Here is a 20,258-nt window from a genome sequence, read left to right on the forward strand (position 1 = left end):
GTATCACCACTGGACTAAACCATTTTGAGACATACCATCGGTTCATAGTCACTGACTGCACACATGGCGCAATAGCACATCTTTATTCAACAATGCTTTACAGAGGTGCTGATGGGAGTTTAAGTTTTTCCGCCACATTGTGTGAACGTCATTATTATTACACAACCTGTGATCATAGAGTTAATGAATGAGTGACTTATGGATTCATCAGTTAATCATGATGAGCCCATGAAACAATTTGTTTTTAAATTAAGTAGAGCTCATCACATCGATTAGGGTCCTTAGTTAGCGATTAATTCCAGGATGACATAGGTATTCTAGTCAGTAAAATCAACAACAAAACAGGTTCAATACAATTAGGTGAAAATACATAGTGTATTTGACAAGAGTTCCTCACAACTGTACAAAGAGCAGACTGACAGACAACGTGCAGTCAGTTAATGGTTACAGGGATATGCTTTACTTTGACTCCTACGTACTGAACACACCCCAAAGCAAACTCAAAAAGCATACAGGGGAATAAAACAGAGTAGGCACTTTTTTTTGTTTTTCAAACCCCTTGTAAGCACCCTTATTCTTCTTAGCTAAAACATGCGCAATTCCAAAATGATCCCCCTATCCCCTACCTACCTCCTGTAGATCTGAAACAAATGAAGAGTTAGAAGCAATATGGCAAAATTAAATCCACCCAGTCTATCAGTTGACAAGGTGAAGCAAATATCATGCCTTCTCTCATCCCTCCAGATCTATATGGACTGTCTAGGGGTTATGAGTCAATGGAGTCCATCAACAGAGTGGGTAGCTCTGTCATCAAAGCTGTCTGTCTCCAAACCAGTGCTTTGAACAGCATCAGCTCGTTAGTCATTAAAAGCGTTATTACATTGTTTTCATTTACATCAACTCTTACGCAGTAAGACACAGGACAAATGAGGAACAGCAGAACATAGCATGTATATCATGGCCCATGCAGTCACAACATGACAGGCAAGATACAATGGTTTCCTAACTACAGGACTTCATCCCTAGAGGGGTTTGAGTAGCCTGGTCCCAGATCTGCTTTTTCTGTCTTGCCAACTCCACGATCATTGTCAACCATAGGGACTTGGCAATGACAGCACAAACAGATCTGGGACCAGGCTAGGGTTTTGAGATCCTACTATAAATTATCACTCGGGAGAGGCAAGGATTTTCTCCTGATCAGGAGAAGCTGCAGCCCTGGATATCGCTGTGCAGTAACCAGGGTTTTCCAAGCTCGGTCCTGGGGCCCTGGCTGTGTAGTGCTAGGGCACAAAACAAAACATGCACCCAGGAGGGGCCCAGGAAGGAGTTTGGGAAACCCTGCACTAGACAGTGGATTGATTGTTAGAAACAGTGGTAGTTTCCAGCGAGAGCCAGACTCAGACATGGCATAGAGCAGACTCACTCTGTACTGTGGGTTCTTCAGTGTATATCTACTGTACAAATGTGGGTGGAGGTGAGATCGAGGACGAGGGGCCTGGATGATACCAGACTGGCATTGGCACCATGATGTCTCACAACACCGCTGCTCTGAGGAGTATTAATAATAATAATAATAATATAGCCTAGGGGAAATAAATAAATGAGGCCAGAGGAAATAAGGGCATCAGAAGAGACCATGAACTGTGTTTTCCCTCCCTCTCATGCGATTGTGGGTAAACTGTGCCATCTAACATGGGTTATTCTATCTGTGGCAACCGGGAAGTGTCTGGAATGGCTCAGGCCAAGGCTTCAGGTTGCTCAGGCTGCCTGGGGCTCATGCTAGAGGGGGTGATGAGGGGGCATTCAGGACAGCAGTAATGGGAATACTTTGAGGGAGTGTGGCCTGCATCCCATTCACTCTTTTCCCCCCTCATCCCTTAAGACTCCCTCGCTCCATCTCCTTTCTTCCCTCTCTGCCATTCAAGGACCGACACTGCAGCGATTGCATAATGAAATGGAACCATGATTGAAATGAATCGAGACAGACCGAAGGCAAAACAACATCCACGATTAGTGCTAAATACTATACAGTCTCACTCACACTCTTTTATTCTTCCTGTCAGTCTTTATCAGACCTCTCTCTGTCAGAAATCTATCTGGCTTCGCAAAAGACAACCGTCCTGTTCCGACTCTTTCTTCCCCCATGTCTCTCTCTCTGTGGCTGTCTGGGTGGATGGGAGGGAGGGTGGAGGTTTGAAGGGGGTGTCCCCTTGCCCGACCCCAGAGGTTGGGAGCAGGGTGGAAGTGGAGCGGTCCTAGTTCCCTCCGCCGCTTCCTCCACAGCAGGATCGGGTGTTGTGGGCATCAGGGTCCTGTAGGTTCACTCCCCGGTGTCGTGCTGCGTGTGTAGGGTTCTGGGTGTCAGTTTTTGGCATCTTTTTGGCTGCAGAGACAGTGGAACAAACTTTGTTATCATGTTATTCTTCTGACCTAGTTCTAACTAGGGCCTGGAGTTTTTCTTGGGCAGGTCATGTAGTCATGAAAACATTTGTTAACAGTTTTTGTTATTAGGTCAACAATTGGAATTAACAAAAATGGTGTTACCTATAAGTATCCCTATAGATTGATGGGGGAAGATGGAAGCTTACCAATGGCCAGGAACAGTTCGTTGACATTCATGGCCGTCTTGGCAGAGGTCTCCATGAAGAGAAGCCCAGTGTCTTCAGAATAGGTCTGGGCCTCCTGTCAGACAGGAGGCAACAATCCATCAGTATTGGGAATCCCCAGTGTTTTATAATTAATATTTGATATAGTATTATGTCAGTGTATAGTGACGACCATAACATGTTACTGAGTCAGTGTTGAGTACAGTACCTCGTACTCCACTAGTCTCTTCTCAGCCAGGTCAGCCTTGTTCCCTGCCAGAGCGATGACAATGTTGGGGCTTGCCTGCCTCTGTAGCTCCTTCACCCAGGCTTTGGCTCGCTCAAACGTCTCCTACAGGAGGGCAAAGCAGAGGCCATGGGAGAGGGGCGAGTTGGTGAGAAAGAGGGAGTCAGATACAGTGCAACATTTAAATAACATGGCAATGTTCACATGATAGAGAGGGCTAGAGCGTCTGTACAGTACAATGGGGCGATTCCACGGCAGCAGAAAATATTGGTATCTCAGATTGTTCTGGCAGTTCTCACATAGAAGGGAGGAAGGGTCTTTGAAATGCTTTTTACATTTGTATCACAAACCATTTTTTTTTTAAAACATGATGAAAGTGGCCATTTTAGGCCCTTTTTAGACCTATACATTACTCCTGTCAGACCTTATGATCTGTGAACCGTACATGATAAAGACAACAGCTTGGTGTCATTACGCGCTGCTGCCATGCGCTGCTGCCATGTGTTGCTACCATCTGTTGTCATGTTGCTACCATGTTGTGTTGATGTCAGGCTGTGTTGTCTTAGGTCTATCTTTATGTAGTGTTGTCTCTCTTATCGTGATGTGTGTTTTATCCTACATTTTTATTTAGAATCCCAGCCCCCATCCCCTTAGGAGGAATTTTGCCTCTTGGTAGGCCGTCACTTGCCTGGTTAATAAAATAATTATACTCCTTATAGTGTGCTCTAAAATGTCTTGATTATGAAATATAATTTTGCATATTCATTTATTCAACATAAAAAATATGTAATCTCAAAATGACCCCTTTTCATTTTAAGACATATTGTGTGGAACAATAACCTCTACAAGTACATCACACTTCCAGAGTGGCCTCTGCTAATTCTGAAGGTAGGATACATTTACATGGACACCAGCAATACAGTGAATGGTAAAGGGATTCAAAGGGAACTCCCTCCCACTGCTGGTGATTTGCTGAATGTGCAATCGTAAAGGAGGGCTGTGATTGGTTAATGACCTATGTCAATTTCTATGTAGAAAATGGGTCATATCATTAATAGTACCAGAGAGCCACTCTGGAAATGTGATGTGTTTTAAGAGTGTACTGTTAAAATGTGTCTAAAAATAAGCTACATCAAAAAAGGAAGTTGAGATATTAATATTTGTAATGTTGAGTAAATGAATGTGAAAAATTTTATTTCTGTATCTTGACACTCCATATTTGAGAGAACGCTATAAGGAGTATATTGACTCCACGATGTTGTCTGTATCATGTACGGTTCACACATCATAGGGTCTTACAAGAGGCATGTATACACTTAGCCTACAAAACATTAAGAACATCTGCTCTTTCCATGACAGACTGACCAGGTGAATCCAGGTGAAAGCTATGGTCCCTTATTGATGCCACTTGTTAAAATAACTTCGATCAGTATAGATGAAGGGGAAGAGACAGGTTAAAGAAGGATTTTTAAGCCTTGAGACATGGATTGTATACGTGTGCCATTCAGAAGGTGAATGGGCAAGACAAAAGGTTTAAGTGCCTTTTGAACAGGGTATGGTAGTAGGTGCCAGGCACACCGGTTTGTGTCAAGAACTGCAACGCTTCTGGGTTTTTCACACTCAACAGTTTCCCACATGTATCAAGAATGGTCCACCACCCAAAGGATATCCAGCCAACTTCACACAACTTTGCATTGGAGTCAACGTGGGCCAACATCCCTGTTGAATAATTTTGACACCTTGTAGAGTCCATTCCCCGACGAATTGAGGCTGTTCCGAGGGCAAAATGGGGGGGGTGCAAATCAATATTAGGAATGTGTTCCTAATGTTTGGTATAGTCAGTGTATGTCTAAAAAGTTCCTAAAATTGCCCATTTCATCATGATTTTCTCAAAAATGGTTTGTGATAGAAATGTAAAAGCATGGTAAATATCCTTCCTCCCAATGAAGTTTCTATCAGATACCGAACATATTTTCTGTTCCTGCTGGCATGGAATCACCCAATACATTTATTGTTTACTCCTTAAGTTAGCTCTGAAAATGCAGCTCTGTGGTGCGCCGATTGAGGACTGTACCGGCTTGGTGATATCAAAGACCACAATAGCTGCCTGTGCCCCGCGGTAGTACATGGGAGCCAGACTGTGGTAGCGCTCCTGCCCCGCCGTGTCCCAGATCTCAAACTTCACAGTGGTGTCGTCTAGACACACAGACTGGGCCAGGAATGCAGCTGAGAGAGAAAAGAGAGAGTGAATGTAAAAGTAATTATGTAATTATGTAAAACACTCTGTGTTCTTAACAGAAGATTTTGTTACGGCACTCCAGGAACAGAGTTGCCTAACCCTGATCTGGGGCCAACAGTGTGCTAGTCAACTTCTCTCCTCACCTCCAATGGTGGTCTCCTGAAACTCATCAAACTGTCCCTTGACGAAGCGCAGCACCAGGCTGGACTTGCCCACAGCCATGTCTCCCAGCAACACCAGTTTAAACTGGCATATCTTTGTCTGGGGCAGCATGCAATTGGGCCGGCCACTCCCTCTGGTAGCCATGGTGACAGAGATGAGGGCGGGAGCCTCCCAGTGATGGGAGCTCAGACTACAGTGGACTCTGGGACGTGAAGTCTTTCTCCACCTCTCCTCTTTTTCTCTCTGCAGATGAGAGAAGATTTTGTATTTATTAAAGATCCCCATTCCTGGGGTCCAAACAAATGAAGGCAAAAACATTATTACACCACTACACATCTGAAATAGAACATTTATAATACCACTATATATATATATACGTGTGTGTGTCCTCACAGTCCACATTGTTCCATAAGGTGCGGATTTATTTATTTGATCTGATTTTACTGCTTGCACGAGTTACTTGATGTGGAATAGATATGACAACAGAACAGAGGGAACTGGTAATGGACAATGCTGGTAATGGAAAAATGAAAGTGGCTCAAATGACAGCAGGTGTCATTCAGTCTGGACAGGTGGGTCATTATTTTTTCATCAGTTCAGATAACCATTAATATCATGATCTATTTATGACATCATTATTGCATGTTCTGCAATAATGCCCATCCACACAAATCTAGGATGACTGACAAAAACACATGCAGAGGATGTTTGAGCATGACAATCATATTTCATTGTGTGTTGCATATTTCATTTTGTGACGTCTTCTTGTCACCAGCCTACGGATTTGTGCTATGTAAATAAACTCAGCAAAAAAAGAAACGTCCCTTTTTCAGGACCCTGTCTTTCAAAGATAATTCGTAAAAATCTAAATATCTTCACAGATCTTCATTGTAAAGGGTTAAAACACTGTTTCCCATGCTTGTTCAATGAACCATAAACAATTCATGAACATGCACCTGTGGAACGGTCGTTACGACACTAACAGCTTACAGACGGTAGGCAATTAAGGTCACAGTTATGAAAACTTAGGACACTAAAGAGGCCTTCTACTGACTCTGATAAACACAGAAAGAAAGATGCCCAGGGTCCCTGCTCATCTGCGTGATTGTGCCTTAGGCATGCTGCAAGGAGGCATGAGGATTGCAGATGTGGCCAGGGCAATAATTTGCAATGTCCGTACTGTGAGACGCCTAAGACAGCGCTACAGGGAGACATGGCGGACAGCTGATCGTCCTCGCAGTGACAGACCACGTGTAACAACACCTGCACAGGATCGGTACATCCGAACATCACACCTGCAGGACAGGTACAGGATGGCAACAACAACTGTCCGGGTTACACCAGGAACGCACAATCCCTCCATCAGTGCTCAGACTGTATGCAATAGGCTGAGAGAGGCTGGACCGAGGGCTTGTAGGCAGGTCCTCACCAGACATCACCGGCAACAATGTCACCTATGGGCACAAACCCACCATCGATGGACCAGACAGACCTGGCAAAAAGTGCTCTTCACTGACGAGTCGCGGTTTTGTCTCACCAGGGGTGATGGTCGGATTCGCGTTTATCGTCAAAGGAATGAGTGTTACACCGAGGACTGTACTCTGGAGTGGGATCGATTTGGAGGTGGAGGGTCCGTCATGGTCTGGGGCGGTGTGTCACTGCATCATCGGACTGAGCTTGATGTCATTGCACACAATCTCAACGCTGTGCGTTACAGGGAAGACATCCTCCTCCCTCATGTGGTACCCTTCCTGCAGGCTCATCCTGACATGACCCTCCAGCATCACAATGCCACCAGCCATAATGCTCGTTCTGTGTGTGATTTCCTGCAAGACAGGAATGTCAGTGTTCTGACATGGCCAGCGAAGAGCCCAGATCTCAATCCCATTGAGCACATCTGGGACCTGTTGGATCGGAGGGTGAGGGCCATTCCCCCCAGAAATGTCTGGGAACTTGCAGGTGCCTTGGTGGAAGAGTGGGGTAACATCTCACAGCAAGAACTGGCAAATATGGTGCAGTCCACAAGGAGATGCACTGCAGTACTTAATGCAGCTGGTGGCCACACCAGATACTGACTGTTACTTTTGATTTTGACCTCCCCCTTATTCCATTTCTGTTAGTCACATGTCTGTGGAACTTGTTCAGTTTATGTCTCAGTTGTTGAATCTTGTTATGTTCATACAAATATTTACACATGTTAAGTTTGCTTAAAATAAACGCAGTTGACAGTGAGAGGATGTTTTTTTCTTTCTTTTTATTATAGCGATATAAATGAACCGCCATAGGGGTCATTGAGAGGTCGAAACATGGGGCTGGCTTCTCGTGTTCCAGGTCCATTTGATAGAACGAATGGACCTGGTCATGTCAGTCGCATGCACCAACAACGGCGAGTTGATGTCCCACTCACCACTGTCACATTCATCCAAACGCTGGAATTTCGCCAGGCAGCGAGCTATTGTCATTTCAGTGGAGTGACAGCACGCAGTGTTTTCACTTTCATTACCACGAGAGCTTATGCCATTGTTTTTCATTATCTGCTACGCATTTAGCTGTATATTTTATTTTACATCGGGGTATGAATATTCAAATAGGCGCTATGCAGGTATCGTCAGCTTTATCTGTTAACTGCTGTATCTCCGTACAGAATGGACTCCGTTGAAGCCCAGTCATTTTGCTGCGGTTAAGGCAAATCCGCCCCAGCTCTGGTTCGACGGCCGTCTCACTTTCATTCTTGCAGCTCCACATTCCATATGTACACTCGGGGAGTAGAAAAATATGAATACATACCAGTGACAATATCGGCGCCCTCTGAAACGATCAGAGGTCCCCGTCTTGAGACTGTTGACAATTTATCAGCTGGTAAAACGACTATTAACACTTCCTGCAAATTCGCGCAGTCGCAGTCAGTGTCGCATTCTCGATTTTCTTAAACGGATATTTAACCGCATTCCTCCACGTTTTAGTTCGTCAGGTGCAAAGGCCCGCAGTCTCAAAACAGACTGTCTTTCATTATCAAAAATATTTGTCTTTAAACTGTTTCTTTACAACCGCATCAGAACAGAACTGCAGTAGCTAATACATATAGGTTGGGTTGTAATTTGAAGTCTCTGTATGTGAATGGTCTATTGTGACTATTATGGAAATGTTTAATCACAACAAAATAATTCAACGCTAAATGAGGACCACTGATTATTGTACATGAGGTGTAAAATGTAGAGAATGGACTTCGACTAGGCTACCTACCTTTAATCAGACGCAGCGGAAAACGACTGCCCCCTCGCATTGAAGATATCAAATTGAAGGCTGACCGCGGTACTGCAGGCATTGTTTTCAGAAAACAGGTTGCCCATTATATTAAATTGTGAAATTATAGTGAATGGACATGCCGAATTTCTTTAGCATCCTGAGGTTGTTGGTAATCAGGACTACTACTGTCGTGTCTTCAGGGAACTTGATGACGGAGTTGGAACTGTGTGAAGCCATGCAGTCGTGGGTATACAGGGTGTACAGGGGGGGACTGAGGAAACAACGTTGTGGGTCCTCCATGTTGAGGATCATTGTGGCAGAGTTAATGTTGCCTACCTTCATCACCTGGGGGCGGCCCATCAGGAAGTCCAGGACCCAGTTGCATAGGGAGGAGTTCAGTCCCAGGGCCTTTAGCTTTGTGGTGAGTATTCCCCACATTTTGGGGAATTTTCAGAGGTGTAAACTTTCTGTGGGAATAAACGGAAGTATATGCAAATTAATAGTAATACCTTTTTACAATGTAGATGTTTTTTGCATTGGATATGTTTACCATATCATATGGAGACAGAAACATAAACCATTTACCTTATCATAAGTAGACATAATTGCAAGTTATTAAATCCTTCCAATAGAAAAAATAATAGTTACAAATGGAACCTTGATTAAATGAGTTGACTCTTCACATGGGATGATTTCACTGAACAACAAAAGAAAGGGAATATTGAAAGATCCCCAATGATCCATCGCATCTCCCAAAATCATAATCTGTAAAATGATAGTCAAGAAACTAAAGCTTTGGTTGTCTTCCTCTCAGGCTTCCATGTCTTCTCCCTAGAGCTCCTCAATGTCCACCTCTTGAACATTAGACTCTGACATCTTCACTGTCACTTTTCAACCTTGTTGAGGATGGCTCGTGGTCAGGCTCAAAAAGCCTCAAATTTGCCCGTATGGCCACCAATTCTTCAACCCTTGTATTGGTCAGCCTGTTGTGTGCTTTGGTGTGTGTGTTCCCAAACAAGGACCAGTTGCACTCTGAGACGTCTGATGTTGGTGGGATTTGAAGGATGATGGAGGCAACAGGGGAAAGAGCCTCAGATCCACAAAGTCTCTTCCACCAGGTGGCTGATGAGATATGTTGGCACGACTGCCATATTGCATCTCCATCCCAAAGCCCTTGCTTGGAAGTGCACTTCGCCAGACTGCCAAGAACCTTGCCCTCATCCAGGCCAAGGTGGCGAGACACGGTAGTGATGACACCATAGGCCTTGTTTATCTCTGCTCCAGACAGGATGCTCTTGCCAGCATGCTTGGGGTCCAACATGTACGCTGCAGTCTGTATGGGCTTCAGGCAGAAGTCTTCATACTTTTTGATGTATTTCAGAACTGCAGTTTCCTCTGCTTGGAGCAACTGAGAAGTGGGCAGGGCAGTACGGCTTTCTTCTCTTACATCTGCAAGTAGAGTCTGAACATCAGACAGGATGGCATTGTCTCCCTCAATCCGTGCAGTGGCTACTGCTATAGGTTTCAGGAGAACTGGGGCGGCAGGTGGGCTAGTGGTTAGACCGAAAGGTTGCTGGATCGAATCTCTGAGCTGGCAAGGTAAAAACCTGTCGTTCTGCCCCTGAACAAGGCAGTTAACCCACTGTTCCTAGGCCGTCATTAAAAATAAGAATTTGTTCTTAACTGACTTGCCTATTTAAATTAAGGTAAGAAAAAAAACTGTGCTTATCACTCTCTCCCAAAATATATCCAGGTGGATCCTCTCGATGGGGCTGTCCATATCGGCAGACTGTGATATGGCCATTTCTTGGAGAGACTCCTTCCCCTCCAGGAGACTGTCAAACAAGATGACAACACCACCCCAACGTGTATTGCTGGGCAGCTTCAAAGTGGTTCTCTTATTCTTTTCACTTTGCTTGGTGAGGTAGATTTCTGCCATAACTTGATGACCCTTCACATACCTAACCATTTCCTTGGCTCATCAACAGGTCGCTGTATCCATTGTTTTCAGTGCCATGATGTCCTTGAGGAGCAGATTCAATGCATGAGCAGAACAGCCAATGGGTGTGATGTGAGGGTAGGACTCCTCCACTTTAGACCAAGCAGCCTTCATGTTCGCAGCATTGTCTGTCACCAGTGGAAATACCTTCTCTGGTCCAAGGTCATTGATTACTGCCTTCAGCTCATCTGCAATGTAGAGACCGGCGTGTCTGTTGTCCCTTGTGTCTGTGCTCTTATAGAATACTGGTTGAGGGGCGGAGATGATGTAGTTAGTTATTCCTAGCCCATGAACATTTGCCTACCCATTAGAGATCATTGCAATACAGTCTGCTTTCTCTATGATTTGCTTGACCTTCACTTGAACTCTGTTGAACTCTGCATCCAGCAAATGAGTAGATAAAGCATGTCTGGTTGGAGGGCTGTCTGGTTGGAGGGCTGTCTGGTTGGAGGGCTGTATGCTGGGCGAAGAACATTCAGAAATCTCTTCCAATACACATTGCCTGTGAGCATCAGAGGTGAACTAGTTTCATACACAGCTTGAGCAAGACATTCATCAGCATTTCTCTGACTACGCTCCTCCATTGAGTCAAATAAACTCCTGATTCCAGGAGAACCATGAGCTGTTGCTATCGATAAGGTGTCTGATTCCTAATTTTCACCTCAAATAGAAGTAGAGCGACTTTTGTCAGAGGTTGCTTGTTGTGAGCGCTGGGGGAACTTTATGCACTTGGCCAAATGATTCTGCATCTTTGTTGCATTCTTCACATATGATTTGGCACAGTATTTGCAAATGTACACAGCTTTTCCCTCTACATTAGCTGCAGTGAAATGTCTCCACACATCAGATAGTGCCCGTGGAATTTTCCTGATTAGATTAGAAAAAAATTAGTAATAAAAAAAAACATACAATTCCATGTACAGATAAATAGTTAAGCAGTTGGATTAAACAACTCCTTTGTAAGATAAATGTTATAAAATGAAACATGTATGGAAACAGGTGAATTAACACTCAGTTAGCGGGCTCAAGCAAGCTAAAACCCACATGGTAGCAAAAACTAACTAGCAGAAATGGTTAACAAGTTAGAAATTATTTAAACACACTTTGCTGTAGGCTACTATTTACTAGTTAACAAAAAATCATGTATGTCATATAAAATATAATCACCCCATCCAGTATTGTAATCAAAACTTACCAGAAAGATTGTAGTGCTTGTCTCAGACAGTGTAGTAGTGTTGGCTCAATAGTATCTCATTAGTGTGCAAGATCTTGAGAATCAGCTGCACATGTGATGGAAGAATGCACTGTGCATGCAGAGGGTTGCAATTCCATTGAATTGGGGATAGTTTAACCAAAATATGCCACAAGACCTGGAATTGCCTTATGTGTATCCCACAAAAAAGGTTCACTGTTATAAGGTAATTTTTTGATGAATTTAAGCAAAATTCCCCAAATTCCCGGGCTTAACTTCCAATGGAACATTTCAGACCCTTTGCAACACTAGTGGTGAGCTTAGAGGGCACTATGGTATTGAAGGTTGAGCTGTAGTCGATGAACAGCATCATCACGTATGCATTCCTGTTGTCCAGGTGGGTGAGGGCAGTGTGCAGTGCAATGGCGATTGTGACGTCCATGGATCTGTCGGGGCGGTAGTTGAATTGGAGAGGGTCGAGTGTGTTGGGGAGGGGAGGGAGGAGATGATTTGGTCTTCGACTAGCCTCTCGAAGCACTTCATTGGGTCGGTAATCATTCAGTTCAATTACTTTCCTTTTCTTGGGCATTTTTATGAAAATGTCAGAAAACACAACACGTAGCTGGTCTACACATGCTCTGAGGGCACAGCTAGCGATGCTGTCTTGGCCGGCAGCCTTGCGAGGGTCAAGGCCTTGCGAGGCTTACGGTCCCCAGCCTTGCGAGGGACCGTAAGCACGTATCCCTTGTTGTCCTCAGGGGGTCTCCTCGGTAGCTTAGTCGTTTTGCTTGAAGCGTGAGGAAAAAGGTGTTTACCTCGTCCGGTAGGGCGGTGTTGGTGTCCGCGACGTGACTGGCATTCTTTTTTGTAATCTGTGATTGTTAGAAGCCCTTGACACATGTGCCCCGTATATAACCTGCTGAATTGCTCCTCCACTTTGTCCCTATACTTGTGTCTCGCCATCTTGATCGATCTGTGTTGGTTGAATTTGTACTGTTTAACCTTACGATTGTCCCCGGTCACCTTGCCGTGTTTATAAACAGCGTTTTTTGATGCAGATACATTTTGAAAGACAACGTCGGTATCACATCTATGCATTTTTTGATGAATCCGGTAACTAAGTTGGAGTAGCCATTGATGTTACCTCCAGAGGCGACCCAGATCATATTCCAGTCCACATGATCAAACAGTCTTGGAGCATGGATGATGTGATTGGCTGGGCTGCCAGGTTCCTCACCCCAGTCTCTGTTTGTGATGTACGAGCAGATCCGCCCCCACGATCCCTTTGGTCGAGTCATGCAGGACCACTTCCTGAAGCTCAACTCCACCTTGCACGTGCTCAGAGACTACCCAGAAACAACTGCACAGACACACAGGTTCCAGGACAAGGCATACGAAGGGTAAATGTATTTGACTGCGTCAGAGGGCTGAATGGATCTGACTGTGGTCAGATGGATCTGACTGGGGTCAGATGGGCTGAATGGATCTGACTGGGGTCAGACGGATCTGACTGGGGTCAGATGGAGCTGAATGGATCTGACTGGGGTCAGACGGATCTGACTGGGGTCAGATGGAGCTGAATGGATCTGACTGGGGTCCGACTGGATCTGACTGGGGTCAGACGGGCTGAATGGATCTGACTGGGGTCAGATGGGCTGAATGGATCTGACTGGGGTCAGATGGAGCTGAATGGATCTGACTGGGGTCAGACGGATCTGACTGGGGTCAGATGGGCTGAATGGATCTGACTGGGGTCAGATGGGCTGAATGGATCTGACTGGGGTCAGACGGATCTGACTGGGGTCAGATGGGCTGAATGGATCTGACTGGGGTCAGACGGGCTGAATGGATCTGACTGGGGTCAGATGGGCCGACTGGATCTGACTGGAGTACTATTAGAGGTCAGAGTTTTACATCCCTTCGATAAACTCTTGGCTCTAGGTATAAGCTAAAGGGCCCAGAGTTGTTCCTGATCAGGTTCTGTTCTCCTCCCAGGTGTCCGACTGTATCACACTGTACTATCTGTCCCTCGGTGGGGAGCTGTGGCGTTTGGTGGCCGCTCCTCCCCACTCCACCCAATCAGAACCCTTTTCAGAGTGAGCTATGGCCCTTGTGACCTGCCTGACCCAGTTGCACCTGACAACCAGGCCTCATTGAGGCTCCCCTTGAAGGAGATGAGCTGCACTGGCAACCTGCCTCAACCAAGACGGAGGCACACTGCGACCATACTGAGGCAGGAAGGTGAGTATCCTTACAGGCTGATCTAAAGTCAGTTTGTCAGCAGCAGGGATTACTGATAGGACTTTGTTTTAGAGTCTTCTCCTGTCTACCTCGCAGGTCAGAACTTCCTGTTTGTGTTTGAAGGACAGAACGAGGCTGAGGATGCACTGTATTTTGATGACCAGCATTGGACCGAGGTCTGTTTGTTTACTCTGCTGTTCATTATAGTACCTTCCTGCATTACCTAGCTGTGGGGAACATAGCCTGCCTACCACAGGATGTTGGTGGCACCTTCATTGGGGAGGATAGGTTTGTAGTAATGGCAGGAGCGGAATAGGTGGACTGGTATCAAATAAATCAAAAACATGGTTTGATGCCATTCCATTTGGTCCGTTCCAGCCACTATTCAAATCAAATGTTATTGGTCACATCACATGGTTAGCAGATGTTAACGCAAGTGTAGCGAAATGCTTGTGCTTCTAGTTCCGACAGTGCAGTAATATCTCACATGTAATCTAACAATTCCACAACAACTACCTAATACACACAAATTGAAGTAAAGGGATGGAATAAGAATATGTACATATAAATATATGGAAGAGCAATGGCCGAGCAGCATAGGTAAGATGCAGTAGATGGTATAAAATACAGTATATACATATGGGATGAGTAATGCAAGATATATAAACATCATTAAAGCGGCATTAATAAAGTGACTATTGATTTGTTAGAGTGACCAATGATTTCAAGTCTGTATGTAGGCAGAAGCCTCTCTGTGTTAGTGATGAGCCGTCCTCCCCTCAGCAGCCTCCACTGCTGCCTACATCAAAGAAATACAATATCACTGAACTTTGACTGTGTGTTTTATGTGGGCACTGCGCCTGAGCCTCGCTTCTCTAATTCAGCCTGTGCATCTAAAGGAGGGGTGGTGATCTGTGGAGTTCTGGGTAGAGGAAGTGTTCCACTGAGGGATACAGTCCTACTGGGGCCCACCAACACCACAGGCTTCTGCTGAGAGAGACTGCAGCTCCAAGCCCCTCTAGTGCCCAGGTGTGGAGCTGCAACATCTCAAACAGGAAAACACTTATTTATTTTTTTAACTAGGCCAGTCAGTTAAGAACAAATTCGTATTTACAATGACGGTCTACACCACCCAAACCCGGACGACGCTGAGCCAATTGTGCGCCGCCCTATGGGACTCCCAATCACGGCCGGATGCGATTCCGACTGGATTCAAACCAGGGACTGTAGTGACGCCTCTTGCACTGAGATGCAGTGCCTTAGACCGCTGTGCCACTCGGGAGATAATTGATTTCAAAGCATCGTGTCACTTTGTGTTTTGCATATTGTTTTAACATGGAGTGAGTTAATGGACAGATAAGTTGTTTCAGACACCATAGTCCTCCTCTAAATAAGCCCAGGATATTGTTCTGCTAAATTAAAGGGTTGCTTTAACGCTGGCACCATCCTCAGTTCGTTCTAGATAGTCCCACTGTGCCCATGTGATTTGTAATTGGCTGGTGTTTGTGGGAGGAGTGAGGGTGTTCTAGAGGTTGCTGTTACAGACTTGACCACAGGGGGCAGTGTGGAGCTCATCCTGGACACTGAGTAGGCTTTGACACAGTTATATTACATCCCTGTATGTAGTGCACACACGGTCACAGATAACACACACAAAATGGATTCACTGTACACACTGTCATGGGCTACACAAAATAGATTCACTGAGTGCCAGCTGCCATATCTCTTATCCTCCCCTAGTCTGCCGTACCCCTGTTATATTATACTCCTGCTTTCACTGCACACTGTCAACACAGACAATATAACATGGATTCACTGATTACCAACTGCCATCTCTCTCTGTCCCTCCTCTGGCCTGCTGTACCCTGGCCTCATGCTGCACTCCTTCTGCTCGGCGCTCCTGGACTCTAACGACTCTGACGGGTGAACAATGATGGCTCTGATTGGTGGAGGAGGAAACTGCTTCGCCTTTGGGACTCATCACAACCCTCACCCTGTCACTGTGGACCTCAAGCTTGTTCTATAACTATGAGACATGGTTGCTAGAAGTATTCTTTGTGAGGACATTTTTGTGAAGTATCATCTTGGTAATGGAAGCTGAGTCGACCTGTGGCAGTGGAACTGAAGCATCGATAAGCTATCTTGACACCTGTAGAACTTATTGTTATTAGTTCCCTTCTTCTTCGGGTGATTCCAACAGAAAAGATTGCTCCCTATGTAACAGTATAACTTTAGGCCGTCCCCTCGCCCCGACCTCGGGCGCAAACCAGGGACCCTCTGCACACATCAACAACGGTCGACGACGAAGCATCGTTACCCATCGCTCCACAAAGGCCGCGGCCCTTGCAGAGCAAGGGGAAACACTACTTCTAGGTTTCAGAGCAAGTGACGTAACTGATTGAAACGCTATTAGCGCGTACCCGCTAACTAGCTAGCCATTTCACATCCGTTACACCTATAGCTTACACCAAAATGAGTCAGTGGCTGAGTTACACATACAGAAGTACATCTTCCTTTGGGTTGCAGCAGTTCAGGGTCATGTCTTTCTGACAAAAGAATGCTACCTTCCAGCTCTACACACTCACTCACTCACTCACTCACTCACTCACACAAAGAAGTCCCAACATATCAGATCTGCTTACCAGACACATTTTTGTTTCAGGTGAGACCTCAGTTAAGTCACAAAGGACTCACAGTAATAGGATAGGACTCGCAGTAATAGGATAGGACTCACAGTAATAGGATAGGACTCACAGTAATAGGATAGGACTCACAGTAATAGGATAGGACTCGCAGTAAAAGGATAGGACTCACAGTAAAAGGATAGGACTCACAGTAATAGGATAGGACTCACAGTAATAGGATAGGACTCACAGTAATAGGATAGGACTCACAGTAATAGGATAGGACTCACAGTAAAAGGATAGGACTCACAGTAAAAGGATAGGACTCACAGTAATAGGATAGGACTCACAGTAAAAGGATAGGACTCACAGTAATAGGATAGGACTCACAGTAAAAGGATAGGACTCACAGTAATAGGATAGGACTCACAGTAAAAGGATAGGACTCACAGTAATAGGATAGGACTCACAGTAATAGGATAGGACTCACAGTAAAAGGATAGGACTCACAGTAATAGGATAGGACTCACAGTAAAAGGATAGGACTCACAGTAAAAGGATAGGACTCACAGTAATAGGATAGGACTCACAGTAATAGGATAGGACTCACAGTAAAAGGATAGGACTCATAGTAAAAGGATAGGACTCACAGTAATAGGATCAAATCAAATTTTATTGGTCACATACACGTGTTTAGCAGATTCCTTCCCCAGTCGTCATTGTTTTTGTTTCATGTCTGTGTGTTGTTAGTGTTTCGGTTTATGTTCCGTTTATTTTATTAAAACACTCACTCCCTGAACTTGCTTCCCGACTCTCAGCGCTCAGCGTTACAGAATGACGACTCAACAAAGGGAAGCATCAGGAAGTGTTTTTTTTGTTTTTGTGTTGGAGGCGATGTCGGGTCCGGGTGTTGGAGCCGGAGCTACCTGGGAGGCCTCAGCCGTTTGTAGGCTCCCATGCCTCAGCGGGTTCTATAGGCTTCCATGACTAAACTGGATGAACAGGTTCCCATGCCTCAGCCGAGGCAACCGGGGAAGTCTCAGCTGGCTCATCAGGCTCTTACTCCTCAGCCGGTTCGTCAGGTTTCTGCATCTCAGCGGAGGCGACCGGTCCACTCCGGATCCCCGGGATCGTCCCTGTGGTTGGCGTCCTGCGGCTGGAGCCGACTGCGCCGGATAGGGGATACTGTCACGTATGTTCTCTCCGGCGCTCTAGGTCGTCATGCTCCCGCGCCTTAGCAGAGGTGACCGCTCCGCTCCTGATCACCGGGATTGTCCACTTGTCGGCGTCCTGCGGCAGGAGCCGCGCGTCGGGTAGGGGGTACTGTCACCTGTGCTCCCTCTCCGGCCTCTAGGTCACCAGGCTGCTCGTTTATGGCTCACACCTGTCACCAGCTCTACGTGCATTTGTGCATAATGACACTCACCTGGACTCCATCACCTCCTTGATTACCTACCCTATATATGTCACTCCCTTTGGTTTCTTCCCCAGTCGTAATTGTCCCTGTCATGTCGGTACGCTGTTTGTGTTTCTTGTTTTGTTTATTAATTAAATGTATTCACTCCCTGAACTTGCTTCCTGACTCTCTACAAGTAATATACATCTTTACAAGTAATATCTAACAATTTCACAACATATACACACAAATCTAAGGAATGGAATTAAGAATATATAAATATTTGGACGAGCAATGTCAGAGCGGCATAGACTAAGATACAGTATATACATATGAGATGAGTAATGCAAAATAGGTAAACACATTAAAGTGACTAGTGTTCCATTTATTAAAGTGGCCAGTGATTTCAAGTCTATGTATATAGGCAGCAGTCTAATGGGCTAGTGATGATACAGTCCAACAGGATGCTCTCAATTGTGCATCTGTAAAAGTTTGTGAAGGTTTTAGGTGCCAAATTTCTTCAGCCTCCTGAGGTTGCACTATTGCACTATTGCGGCTACACCACACTGTCTGTGTGGGTTGACCATTTCAGTCAGTGATGTGTACACCGAGGAACTTGAAGCTTTCCACCTTCTCTACTGCGGTCCCGTTGATGTGGATGGGGGGGGGGGGGGGGGGTACCTCCTCTGCTGTTTCCTGAAGTCCACGATCATCTCCTTTGTTTTATTGACTTTGAGTGAGAGGTTATTTTCCCAGATCCCTCACCTCCCTGTAGGCTTTCTCATCATTGTTGGTAATCAAGCCTACTACTGTTGTGTCGTCTGCAAACTTGATGATTGATTTGGAGGCGTGCGTGGCCACTCAGTCATGGGTGAACAGGGAGTACAGGAGGGGTCTGAGCACGGACCATTGTGGGGCCCCAGTGTTGAGGATCAGCGAAGTGGAGGTGTTGTTTCCTACCCTCACCACCTGGGGGCGGCCCGTCAGGACGTCCAGGACCCAGTTGCACAGGGCGGGGTTCAGAAACAGGGCCTCGAGCTTAATGATGAACTTGGAGGGTAATATGGTGTTGAATGCTGAGCTATAGTCAATGAACAGCATTCTTACATCGGTATTCATTCCTCTTGTCCAGATGGGATAGGGCAGTGTGCAGTGCAATGGCAATTGCATCGTCTGTGGATCTATTGAGGCGGAAAGCAAATAGAAGTGGATCTAGGGTGTCAGGTAAGGTAAGAGGTGACATGATCCTTGACTAGTCTCTCAAAGCACTTCATGATGACAGAAGTGAGTGCTACGGGGCGATAGTCATTTAGTCAGTTACCTTTGCTTTCTTGGGTACAGGAACAATGGTGGCCATCTTGAAGCATGTGGGGACAACAGACTGGGATAGGGAGAGATTGAATATATCCGTAAACACCAGCCAGCTGGTCTGTGCATGCTATGAGGATGCAGATAGTGATGCCGTCTGGGCCGGCAGCCTTGCAAGGGTTAACATGCTTAAATATCTTACTCTTGTCGGCCACGGCCACGGAGAAGGAGAGTCCACACTCCTTGGTAGCGGGCCACGTCGGTGGCATTGGATTATCCTCAAAGCGGGTGAAGAAGGTGTTTAGCTTGTCCGGAAGCAAGACGTCGGTGTCCGCGACATGGCTGTTTTTCCTTTTGTAGTCCGTGATTGTCTGTAGACCCTGCCATACACACTACCGTTCAAAAGTTTGGGGTCACTTAGAAATGTCCTTGTTTTTGAAAGAAAAGCAAATTTTTTGTCCTTTTAAAATAACATAAAGTTGATCAGAAACACAGAAAGAGGAGTGGGAGGCCCCGGTGCACAGCTAAGCAAGAGGACAAGTACATTAGAGTGTTTTGTTTGAGAAACAGATGCCTTACAAGTCCTCAACTGGCAGCTTCATTAAATAGTACCCGCACAACACCAGTCTCAACGTCAACAGTGAAGAGGCGATTCCGGGATGCTGGCCCTCTAGGCAAAGTTGCAAAGAAAAAGCCATATCTCAGACTGGCCAATAAAAATAAAAGATTAAGATGGGCAAAAGAACACAGACACTGGACAGAGGAACTCTGCCTAGAAGGCCAGCATCCCGGAGTCGCCTCTTCACTGTTGACGTTGAGATTAGTGTTTTGCGGGATACTATTTAATGAAGCTGCCAGTTGAGGACTTGTGAGGCATCTGTTTCTCAAACTAGACACCCTAATATACTTGTCCTCTTGCTCAGTTGTGCACTGGGGCCTTCCACTCCTCTTTCTATTCTGGTTAGAGCCAGCATCCCAGAGGCGACTCCAGGATGCTGGCCTTCTAGGCAGAGTTGCAA

At 45.6% G+C, this 20,258-nt stretch overlaps 1 protein-coding gene and 1 pseudogene across 2 annotated transcripts; one reads left to right on the forward strand and one right to left on the reverse strand.

The window, feature by feature from the left end:
* Window positions 1-41: 41 nt before the first annotated feature.
* Window positions 42-8,591, reverse strand: LOC139539057 (ras-related protein Rab-5B-like). Of its 2 annotated transcripts, none has more exons than XM_071341758.1 (6): window positions 8,477-8,591; window positions 5,215-5,476; window positions 4,907-5,058; window positions 2,815-2,937; window positions 2,589-2,682; window positions 42-2,383 (listed from the first exon to the last, which is right to left on the reverse strand). In XM_071341758.1, exons 2-6 carry the CDS (start codon window positions 5,375-5,377, stop codon window positions 2,256-2,258), a joined length of 660 nt encoding a protein of 219 aa, XP_071197859.1. In that variant the 5' UTR covers window positions 5,378-5,476; window positions 8,477-8,591; the 3' UTR covers window positions 42-2,255. The 2 variants fall into 2 exon arrangements, with proteins under 2 accessions (XP_071197859.1, XP_071197858.1); XM_071341757.1 differs by lacking the exon at window positions 8,477-8,591 and adding an exon at window positions 8,021-8,151.
* Window positions 8,592-12,366: 3,775 nt separating this feature from the next.
* LOC139538274 (uncharacterized) lies at window positions 12,367-18,088 on the forward strand (annotated as a pseudogene).
* Window positions 18,089-20,258: the final 2,170 nt, after the last annotated feature.

Source organism: Salvelinus alpinus, chromosome 14, assembly GCF_045679555.1.
Source record: "Salvelinus alpinus chromosome 14, SLU_Salpinus.1, whole genome shotgun sequence".
NCBI classification, from domain to species: Eukaryota; Metazoa; Chordata; class Actinopteri; order Salmoniformes; family Salmonidae; genus Salvelinus; species Salvelinus alpinus.